The 11539-nt window shown below is 45.3% G+C and overlaps 1 protein-coding gene and 1 long non-coding RNA gene across 3 annotated transcripts; one reads left to right on the top strand and one right to left on the bottom strand.

Moving 5' to 3' along the window:
- Positions 1-6329: 6329 nt before the first annotated feature.
- On the bottom strand, positions 6330-11368 carry GPX2 (glutathione peroxidase 2). Of its 2 annotated transcripts, none has more exons than XM_082734121.1 (3): positions 11215-11368; positions 9331-9643; positions 6330-6993 (listed from the first exon to the last, which is right to left on the bottom strand). In XM_082734121.1, exons 1-3 carry the CDS (start codon positions 11298-11300, stop codon positions 6643-6645), a joined length of 750 nt encoding a protein of 249 aa, XP_082590247.1. In that variant the 5' UTR covers positions 11301-11368; the 3' UTR covers positions 6330-6642. The 2 variants fall into 2 exon arrangements, with proteins under 2 accessions (XP_082590247.1, XP_082590248.1); XM_082734122.1 differs by lacking the exon at positions 11215-11368 and adding an exon at positions 9734-9789.
- Positions 9901-11079, top strand: LOC309866400. Its single transcript, XR_014312638.1, has 2 exons — positions 9901-10410; positions 10817-11079. It is a non-coding gene; the product is annotated as an uncharacterized lncRNA (long non-coding RNA).
- Positions 11369-11539: the final 171 nt, after the last annotated feature.

Below are 11539 nucleotides of genomic sequence, written 5' to 3'. Positions count from 1 at the left end.
TAATGGGAATTATTTTGCATTTTTTTCCCTGCTTACACTTAACTATTCTTTGAAAGAAAAAATAATTTAGGGGATTATGTTCTTCTGCTGAGCTCTTCTGCTAAAGTTCCCAGTTCACATCAGAGTGTAGAATCTCTGTTAGAAGTTATGTGGCTAGAAAATAAAACTAGAATAGGAGTATACCTAATGCCCATATCTTTTGGGTAATAGGAGTATACCTAATGTCCAGGGTTCCTTGGAGAATGATTGATTCCAGGACTAGGGCAGTGACTATACAAAATAAGCTTGAAGCATTTTGTGTCAAAAGAAAAGTGCCCCCCAAAATCCCCAAAACTCTCCCCCGCAAAACCCCATAAGACACAATGACTGGGAGTATGTCAAAGGGACAAAAGGGCTAACAAAAGGGGCTCCCAGTAACTGAAGTTGGAATAGCTTCAGCAATAAAGTAAAGTAGTACTGAGTTATAACCCAAACACTAAATATCCATGAGTCCTTACTGACAGAGCTAAATGATTGAATCAAGAAATATGTAGATTAGAAGAATAGACATGCAGAAGAATTTCAAATAATATATGTAGATACTCCCCACTCCTTAAGGGTGGGTTATGCACAGCAATTTCCTTCCAAAGAGTAGAGTATGCAGAGGGAGAAAAGTAACTTTACAGTGGAAAAACCAGACAAACACTAGCTCAACCAAATGACCAAAATTAGCATCCTCAATGATAATCCTATTGATAATGGCATGTGCCCTTGATTTGATGTGCTGAAAGCATACTTTACCTTTGTGGTCTCCCTCCCCCAAACCCATAACCCCAGTCTAATCATAAGAAAAATATCAGAGAAATCCCAGTTGAGGGCCAGCTTTCAAAATAACTGATCAATACTCCTCAAAATTGTCAAGGCCATAAAGACAAGTCTGGGAAACTCGCACAGCCAAAAGGAGTGTAAAGAGACCTGAAAATTAAATGTAACGAAGTGTCCTGGGACAGAAAAAGGACATTTGGTTAAAACCAGCAAAATATCTATGGGGTGCCTGGGTGGCTCAGGGGGTTAATGCCTCTGCCTTTGGCTCAGGTCATGATCCCAGGGTCCTGTGAGTGAGCCCCGCATCAGGCTCTCTGCTCAGCAGGGAGCCTACTTCCCTTTCTACCTCCTTGTGATCTCTGCCTGTTGGGTAAATAAATAAAATCTTAATAAAAAAACAAAAACCAAAAATCAGCAAAATCTGAATAAAGAGTGGACTTTAATTACTAGAAGTAAATAGAATCACATCAACTGCTCCAAAGAGATCTTAAAATATCTCACCTTGTATAGTTGAAAGAACACCGGCTTGGGTGTTGGAAACCTTGGCACTTAGGTCTCTCTGCCATTTGGTAGCAGTATGACCATTAAGCAAAACATAACTCCAGTCTTTAGGTTCCATGTCTATTAGATTGGGCTAGTAAAAACTGATATTTTACTTCCTTCATAGTATTGTTGGAAGATCCAAATGAATAATGAATGTAAAATGCTTTAAAAAGCATTATAAAGTACTATATGCTAAAAGATGGGTTTGGTTAGTTCTTCTCATTCTAAGACCAAAACTTCAAGGGTCAGACATCAAAAAGAAAATTGTTTCCTCTTCATATCCAAGATGTTTGGAAATTCTAAACTAAAGCTTTGCTTGTAAGGGAAAAAAGTGAGTAAATGTTCATTGTTGATGCCAGGGAAGTTTTGTTATATAACAGGAAGAAGAAGAATACTGCTGAGGTTTATTAAGTACCTACTGTGTGTCTGGCCTTTTTAAACACTTAATCCTCATTAACAACTCCATCAAGTAGTAGGTACTATTGTTTTCCCAGTTTTAGCGCCAAAGGAACTGAACCACAGAGATGTCAAGGAACTTATGGTCAGACAACTAGTACAGTGACTCTGTCTCAGCACTACTGTTCACGACAGATGAAGTATAGGGGTCTGGCGAGGTGAGAAAGAAGTTGAGAATGTTGGCGACAACACTCTGAGGGATTTAGGCCTGTCAGACCAAGATCTGTTATTTAGAAAAGTTAAGTCATCTAGGCCTTAGGGTTCAGTTGTGTTATTCCTGGAAAATGTTTTCCACTTTTCTGCAAATCTATATCTGACCTGCTGAGGAAATCGTTTGGTGAAATGGATCCAGAAAGCAGAGACAATGCTTCATTACTTTAAATAGCAGCACTAAGCCCATTATAGCCTCTGAATTGTCCCTTCTTGGAGTTCGCTAATGCTTCCAGCTTAGTCATTTGGAGCTCAAGAATATGATTTTATAAGCCCTAACTGACAATCCTCGTCTATTACAGGCTGTATAATTATCTATCTGTTTTGGACTATATATTACTAAACTTTAAACACAAGATCCTATCCATATTGGTCATTATTAAACCAACTTTGTGCTGTGTTTTGTGACACTATTTTCTAGAATTCTTCTACGGATCTAATCAAATAAAGACTTCTTTTTTTTTAAAATTTTTTTTAAAGGTTTTATTTATTTATTTGACAGAGATAACAAGTAGTTAGAGAGGCAGGCAGAGAGAGGGGAAGGGAAGCAGGCTCCCCGCTGAGCAGAGAGCCCAATGCGGGGCTCTATCCCGGGACCCAGGAATCATGACCTGAGCTGAATTCAGAGGCTTTACCTCACTGAGCCACCCAGGCGCCCTGCAAATAAAGACTTCTTAAACCTAGTTCTACTGAATCCATATTTTTCTGTTCAAATAAAGGGGAACCAGGCAAAAATATCAGTTTTTTTTTTTCACTTCCCTTTCTGAGAGACAAGAAAGAGAAGGAACAATCTATAGGTGTAACTGGAAAGTGAACTTGTCCAGGCACCTTATTCTTAGTTTGCACGCTCCATGATGTATAGATCTGGTGTCTGCATACTTAGGCTCTTGGAGTCAAAGCTCAGCCTGTTTGTTTTGTTGTTCTAGGTGGCCCAGTCTTTCTTAAATGGTCTTGGCTTCTTCCGGTACTAATTAATTGATACGTGATATATTGTGGGCACAACCAGATATGGTTCATTACTTATAAGGAATTATTAAGAAGTATATATTCACTGCTCTTTATCAGGGGATCAAGAATTCTTTGTTTCATTCTGCTTTTTTTGTGAGTAAGGCTAAGTTACTTCACTGAATTTGAGGCCCTCAGTTTTAGGTGTGTGTTTCTTGACTGTTGTAGTCTCTATTGTGAGATGCAGTATGGTTAGATAGAAAGGAAACCAAGAGACCTAGTTCTAAAATGAGCTTTGCTGGGGCACCTGGGTGGCTCAGTGGGTTAAAGCCTCTGCCTTTGGCTCAGGTCGTGATCCCAGAGTCCTGGGATCGAGCCCTGCATTGGGCTCTCTGCTCAGTGGGGAGCCTGGTTCCCTTCCTCTCTCTGCCTGCCTCTCTGCCTACTTGTGATCTGTCAAATAAATAATAAAAAGAAAATCTTAAGAAAAAAAAAAAGAATAAAATGAGCTTTGCCACCTGCTCATGTTGGGACATTGGGCAGGTTATATGCACCTTGGCTCTTCAGTGGAAAAATAGAAATAATGATGTCTCCTGCACAAAGTTATAAAATCAAATAATAAAATATAAGTAAAAGTGTTTTTAAGTTGTGCAGTGCTGTGTACAGGCAGTCAGTGCTCTTTCTGAAGGAACTCTGAAATAGAGGGAAACACTATTGTATTTAATAGTACGATTAAAGGCTTTGGGGCACCTGGCTTGCTCAGTTGCTTAAGCATCTGACTCTTGATTTGAGCTCAGACCTGGTCTCAAGGTTGTGGGATCAAGCCCCATGTTGGGCTCTATGCTCTGTGGGGCATCGGCTGGAGGTTCTCTCCCTCTGCCTTACCAACCCCCTCAAATAAATAAGTCTAAAAAAAAAAAAAAAAAAAAAAAAAAAGCACAGACTTTATAGTCAACTGACCTGGGTTTAACATTCAACTCTGCTACTTGGAGCCACCTTCTTGGCAGGTGTCTTGTTCACTTACCTTCTCTTTAAAACAGAGAATTCTTCACAGAGTCAGTACAAGGATTAAGTAATCTAGTTATGTACTTAGGCAGTGTGTGAATGTAGTAAATATTCAATAAATGATAGTTTGTCATTTATTGATGACAGTTGTGATGGTGGTGATAAGAAATCAGATTTGAAATCACTAATCAGATTCTGGCTCAGTGTTTCTTAAACTAAGGAGATACAGCTGTGGGAACTCAGGGAAATAATAAATTTCAGTCTGTGTACCTTGATCCTCTAAAATCAGTTGCCCCAAGCTTTATTTTTTGTTACAGCCCTCAGGGAAGTGACTGTCTCTGTCCCCGCTCTAAATCAAGTGGCATTATGTCATCTCTCTGGGAATGCTTGTTTATGAGACCCTTCCTACTTCCTGAGTTCCCCTAGGGAAATTTGATTAAAAGATTGAAAGTGAGTGATTATTTTAAGCTTTGCCATGTCTTATAACCATAAACCGGTACTTCTGAGGCTGTAAAGGGAGACAAACAAGATGAAAAATAAAACAATTTCTCAGTTCTCTTCATTTTAACAACCGCACAACTAAAGATTTAGTAAAAACAAAATGTGCTTGTAAGAGAAGTGTCTCCAGTCCTGCCATGCCTGTTCCCTCCCGAGCCACACTGGGCAAGTCCCTTTCGAAGCATGTAGCATTTTCCTTGCCCAAGTGAGGAGCACTTTTCCTACCATAATGGCTCTTACTGACTCTCTGCAAAATCACTTACAGTGTTAATTCCCAATCCTTCAGGAATCTTTAAATAATTCCTTCAACTTGAGCCTCAGGGGAAAGACCCAATACATTGTACTGGCATTTCAGCCTGAAATTGCCTGTGGCGTCATGCCAACATCTAGGACAGCTGCTCTGTTATTAGGCATAGCAACAGACTTTAGCACTATGGAGATCATGAACAAATCATACTAGCATCCGATATGAATTCTGTATTTCATTTCTTCAGAGAAGCCATTTGTCTCTGCAGCTATTGCTCTAAAATCAGTGCTCAGTCCTGCCTTCCAAAAACTCATACCCCAGCTGTTGGCTTTAAGAGCAGGAATCTTGAAAGGCTTGAGTTTTTGATAGTCAAGTTAAGGGTAGCCTTAATTTAGCAGACGGCCCTGCAAAAGGGCGCCAGGGGATTCCCACTGTAATGCTCAGGTTACCCATTTTGAAATAAAGCACCACGGATGGCATAACTTCAGTTGAAGGTCAGACAGTAAGGATCCTTAACCTCTATTCTGCACTGACTTCTCAGATGACGCAGGTGCTTGGAAAATAGTTATGGGGATGCCATAGGAAAGGGATCTCCCCCCTCAGCATTGGGGTTCATAAGCAATGTGTCCAGTTTGGAGAACTGCCCCTTCTGGGCTTCAATGAGGAAAGAAAATGTTCCAACTAGTGGTCCAAGAAGGAGAGGTGAAGTGAGTAGTTTGCAGCAAGAGGTTTGTGAGTCAAAGTGACAGGACAGTGGCTTCTCAGCAGGTATCTTTCCAGAACATGATAGGACCTAGCCTTGGTGGTGTTTGTGCCTTTGGAGTCTGCCTGTACTTGCTGAAGAATCTGGGGCATTGTCTCTACAAAGTCATTTGGCAGAACCCTGTTCTCACAGAGAAGGGCTGTCCTGTTGGCAGGTTATGAACAGTTGGATGGTCTAAAGGGAGGCCCTCTTCATTCCCACCCTCATGGAAGAAAAAATGAAATCAGTCATTCATGCCTACGCTGGTCTGTCTTGTGCCTGTATCTGGGAACATGTGAATTTGAGAAAGACAAGGGTAGCATGGAACTGTGAAAAGGTGGGAGTCAGTCCTGCTAAGGATCAAACACAAATGTGACTCAGCAAGGTGATCAGGGAAAGAAGTCCTCTTTGTGTTCCCAGGAACCGCACCCTCCACACCCTTGCTGTCAGTTAAAGTTGACCAAATTTGTGTCCCAGCAACGTCTCCAAGTGAGGTAATGCTTGGCTGGCCTAGTACGTGCAGTGATAGTGACATCTTCCTGATTGAAGTCCTCTACCCAGCCTCCCAGTACTCCACTGAAAGGCTTGCTGCCTTTTCCTCCCCTTTACCTCTCATTACCTGCCCCTGCACCCCCCTGCACCGCTGCCCCTGCCTCTGTTCTGGAGGAGCCATTAAGCAATAATAGAATTCATACTTCCTGCAACTCCACCTGCCACCACAGACCCTGGCCAGAGCCTGCTCTCGACAGTCATCAGGGTGTCACCCAGATCAGAGCCTTCCTCTGTCAAGCCTTTGTGCGCTGCCAGCTCTCTGTCCAACCTGCAGTTTTGTGTTACCCCTCTACCCTCCATCGAGGAAGAAGACACAGGGAGCCTGGCTGTTTGCATACCTGCCCTTTATTGGACACACCTAGCAGCCTGGCTCTAAGCCCTTCACACTTCTCAGACACCGCCCATAAGGTTTAGGAAGGTGCCATCATTCTGTGAAGGCCCAGAGCCACCCAAATCTTGGAGCTCCAAGTAGAATCACCAAGCAGAAGGTTGGGGGAGGGAAGGGAGACAGGTGGCCTGGAAGGGCAAGGCTCTTCAAGAGGAAGCTTTGGCCCAGCAGTGCCTCCTGTGGGCACACTGAAGCCTCGGGAAAGCTACCAGGGGCGGGATGGGGTAGATCTGTGTGCTGAGCAGCTCCTGTCTATATGGCAACTTTGAGGAGACGCTTGATGTCAGGCTCAATGTTGATGGTAGGGAAGGTACGGCTGTAGCGGCGGAAGGGCTCCCCCTCCGGCCCAATAAGGAACTTCTCAAAGTTCCAGGCCACGTCGGAGCGGCGCACCGGGCTCCAAATGATGAACTTGGGGTCGGTCATGAGGGTAAATGGGTCATCATAAGGGTAGGGGAGCTTGTCCTTCAGGTAGGCGAAGACAGGATGCTCGTTCTGACCATTCACCTCACACTTTTGGACAAGAGTGAAAGTGGGCTGGAATCCACCCCCGGGGCGGACATACTTGAGACTGTTCAGGATCTCCTCATTCTGACAGTTCTCCTGGGGGAGGAAAAAGACAAAGAGCATGGAAGAGGGAAGGGGGAAATAGAAGATCCACGAAAACCTTTCACCCTCCTATAGTCCCTTCCCAGGACTATTCTCTTCTGTGTAGCTCCCCTGCGTCCCCTATTCTTTTTCCTTCTTTTCAACTTTGCCCTACTCTTGACTTGGAGATTCCCCATTCAGAGCTATTGTTTGATGGTTTGCGAGGCCATTCCTGAAAATTCTTGCAGTTCCTAGCGTGGCTGTTCTTACAGTGAATGATTTAGCAATTTTGAACTGCTGCTTCTCTCTCTAAACTACCTTGAATAGTTCTTAGGATATCTGTCTGAAACTTCAAGGTACCTTGAGTTCAGAGCAGTAGAAAGAAAGGAAAAAAGAGGCTCAGGTGATGCCATCTAGAACTCTCACTTTTTTGCACCCCCCTCCCCCACTCTCACATACACAGTCACACACACGTCCAGGCAAACCTTCCCCTTCCCTCTGCTCTGATTCTGCCTCTGTTGTTTCTGATTACATGTGAGTATTGAGTATAGCCTCTGCCTTTCATCTTGCCTTTTCCTCCATCTGAAAGTCTAAGTGGGAGGAAGTGTTCATGAAGAAAGGCCCCCTCCAAGGAAGTCTAGCTTTCAGGTGCTACAAAGGCAAAGTAAATTAGAGATGACAGTGGATGTATGCTAAATGGAATTGCTTAGTGACCGGCAGGGATGATTTAACAGGATAGAGTGTTTAGGATTCTGAAATAGGCCAAGGGAAGGAAAGCTAAGTGTGTACTTGAGGACTACCGTTGTGAATGTGTAGTTAGCATTCCTTTTACTTCCAGACTGCTTTCCTAAGACTCCTCGCACTCAATAAACTCAGCTGTGAGGGCTTTAGCTCTGAGCCTGTTACTTGTCTTTCCCTCCCCCTTGCCATCCCTGTCCTATCCCTACTTGGCATTCTCCACCCCTGAGAACCCCAAAAGGCCCATGAAACCCTTATTTTCCACCCCTTCCCCTGGGTCTAAGAGTCAGATTTCTCCTTATGGGAGAAAGTTCTTGCCTCTGACGTACTAGAACCAATCAGTACAGTCAGTTCCAGGCCATCAAGACATCTTGAGCCCAAAGGTGATCTCCATTAGACTCCTTATCTCTTAATGTAGACAGCTGGCGGGCTCCTGGTAGGTTACAGATTCCCTCCAGCCACTAGCTAGCCTGATGGTGGAAGGGTGAAGACATCTCTGAGGCGGAAGAGATACCCTTCAAATGGTTTCACCCATTCTCTCTCAGGCCTGGCCAAGCCTAGAAACAGACTGAGGCAGGGAAGCAAGAGTGACAGCAGTGATGGTCTGGACTCAGGTTTGTCACAGCCAATGACACTTCAGCCTTCCCGCTGTGTATCTGCTAATCAATTTCTTGCCATCACTCCACTGTGAATTGAACTGAGGGGATTATAATTAGAGGGTTCACTTGAGGACATTCTGTCTCCCGGTGCTGTTAAAATAATAAGTGAATATAGAAGAATCCCTGAAAGAGAATTTGAGGTATGTGGGCTGAAGATCTAGAACTTGACCCGGTAATCAGAGACAGAGATTTGATCCCTGTGTGGAACATACAGACACAGACACACCAAAAAAAAAAAAAAAAAAAAAAAAAATCAGAGACAGGTGCACGTGACACCCAGAGGAGACCCGTAGACGTGGAGTACCCTGAGCTTTCCACCAAAATCATTGTCCCCTTGGCTGATTTAAAACAGAATCCTTCAACCAGAATAATACAGTTGCATTTGCTTTCACTTGCATATTACTTTATATTTTCCAAGGTTTGGTTTTTTTTTGGTATATCTTACCCTCTGAACCTCACAATTATCCTGTGAGATAAGTGGCATTATCCCATTTACAGATGAGGAAACTAAAACAGATAAATCAAGTGACTCTTGCATGGGCACAGAGCCACGGAAGAGCAGAGCCACATCTAGCTGCAACTAAGGTCTCCTGGGTCAGTTCAATCCTAGTGTGAGTGTTCATCTTCTGTTTCCTTCCACTCATCCTCTCAGTGGGTATTTGACAAGTGCATTCTCCACCGTGGAGAGATATGGAGAGAAAAGCAGACACGGTACCAGCCCTCCTGGATCATAATGGGAAGACAATAAACAACAAAACCCCACCCTCCGTACTGATGCCCAGACAGTTAGAACCCCATGTATTTCCCCTTGGTATTCACCTGTATCCAAAGACCTAGATTAACAAATAACTCCGATTCCAGACGCTCCAACACACACAGTCACTCTCCATCCCCCCTTCGCCTACCAAAGCTTCAGCATCCCAACTCCTTGGGTACATTACAAGGCACCCCTCACCTGATGTCCAAATTGGTTGCAAGGGAAGCCAAGAACCACCAGGCGCCTGGGGAAGCGGCATTGCAACTCATTGAGCTGGGTGAAGTCCCGGGTGGTCGTGCCTCAGAGCGAGGCCACGTTCTCAATCAGCACGGCCCTGCCTCGGAACGTGTTGAAATCTACCTTCTCCCCGTCCAGGCTGACGGCACTGAGGTCGTAGAAGGACTTGGCTATGTAAGCCATGGTGAAGGGGCAGAGTGAGGCGTGCAGAGCGGCGGCAGAGCTGCGGCAGCCCACTTCAAGGTCTGTTATAGGGGTGGGGAGGAAGGAGGAGCTTGGAAGGACAGGAAGGATTTCACAATGGGGCTTTGAGCATCCCCAGGATGACTTAGCAAAGAAAAAAAAAAAAAAAACGGTCACCCACCTGGAGGTGCTGTTTCAACAAGGAGGTGGCTCCTCCTGTTTACAGACTCTGAACAAAGCCGCCTACCTGCCCCACCCTGCTGGCAACCCAGGAAGGGCCAATTTGATATCTATGTACAAACATGAATAATTCACTCCTTGCAGGAAACTAGAGCCCCAAACGTCAAATGGGGAGGAAAAAAGGGAGGGAGGGATGCAGGATTGACTCCGACTTGCCCCAGCAAGTCGTTCTTGCTTGGCACAGACACGTATTGTCGGCTGAAGGCCAAGCCGTGAACTGCGCCATTGAGAGGTCAGGGTCTGCCAAGATCTGAAAGATGAGGAAGAGAACTGGGGGGCATGTCCCCTTAACTCAGACCGCAACCAAAATATACATATGACGGGCACATAGTTTTCTGTGGCTGTTGTTTTCCACAAGCCTACAAGCACAGGGATCCTCAGAAGGACAGTGTGATTTTTCTGGAAATAATTGCTTTCAGGGGGCTCAGCCAGGCTGAAGAGATGAAGTTTGTTTTGGAAAGTCTTCCAGTGAGTGGTGCTGCTTCTGCCGGAGAGCTGCTCTGCCCTGGCCCCTCTGCAGTGGCACCGACGCCCACACTGTGTCCTCCACTCTGCCTCCTTGGGTTCGTGAGGAGGCCGTCAGTCGTGGCCGGGTGATGGTGAGGAGCCACAGAGCAGGTGAGTGACCCCCAGGGCACGAGCTACACCTGCCTCCTCTCAGACAAAGGCTCAGTCCCCAAGACTTCTCCCGACAGGCTTGTGCTGCTCATCCTCCCCACCCCACCCCAGAAGGTAACATGCAGGTAGTCAAAGCTTCGATGGTTCTAAACCCAGCTGACCTGCCCAGGTTTTCAGCACCAGCCGTGCAGCATACCGTGGCCCATCTGAGGACCCAAGAGAAGGCCTAGTGCTTCACTTCATTATTCCAAGCACCCAGCAGCTCAAATAAATCCGATTAAAAAAAAAATGAAAGTCTGGATTTCTCCATCAGGAAGACTGGCGATTAGCCCTGACCTGGCTCTGGGACTTTTGGGAGTGTTATTTCAATAACAATGCAGATGTTTACTAGAGAGTGTTTTCACAGGTATGTGTCCATTGGGAACTGTCTTCTAGAACCAAGAATAAGCAAGGCTTGGGAGCAGCTGGTATTGAGAATCTGATTTGCTGTGAAGATGGAGGAACTACTCACCAGGGAGTGCCCAGCTGTTCTGTCTTCTGTAGCCCGTTCCATGGCTGTTCATAACACGTGGGGACCCATGTCCCCACTGGCTGCTCCCTCAAAACAAGCCTCCATTACTTGAGTGGGAATGGAATCTTTGGCCATTAAAAGAGGTGGCAGGAAATGCAGCATGAAGTGTGTTGCCCAATGTGTCCAGGTAAAGTTCCTAAAAACAGCCAATAAACGTCCCTACCAGGCCACTGTGTCAGAAGAACTTGGCCCTGACAGTACACTAAACTTCAGCACCAACTTCTCAGACTTACCTGCAGGCTGAGAGCTTCCAGGACTCTCGAGCATCTGGACACCTCTTACTGGCTGCCCTTCGGGGGCCTCTGTCCAGGATGACCATGGAAGTTCCTGAGCTGGTGGGGACTGACTCCCTCTCCCTCAGGGACACGCCATCCCTTTTCTCCAAGAACAACTTAGGACTCTCGGTCATGCAGGTTCTCAACTTTCATGATTGGAAAAACCTCTCTTAAAATACCTTTGTCTCCAACTTTACCTCAAACTGGCTCACTTCCCAGAAGCTTATTACTTCGGACATGCACTAACAGGTGTGTGATTCCCACGGCTTTCCACAGGGACGGT

Source organism: Mustela nivalis, assembly GCF_964662115.1.
Source record: "Mustela nivalis genome assembly, chromosome: 6".
Lineage (NCBI taxonomy): Eukaryota > Metazoa > Chordata > Mammalia > Carnivora > Mustelidae > Mustela > Mustela nivalis.
Note: the sequence above shows the minus strand (reverse complement) of the source record. Positions and strands in the feature narration are given on the sequence as shown.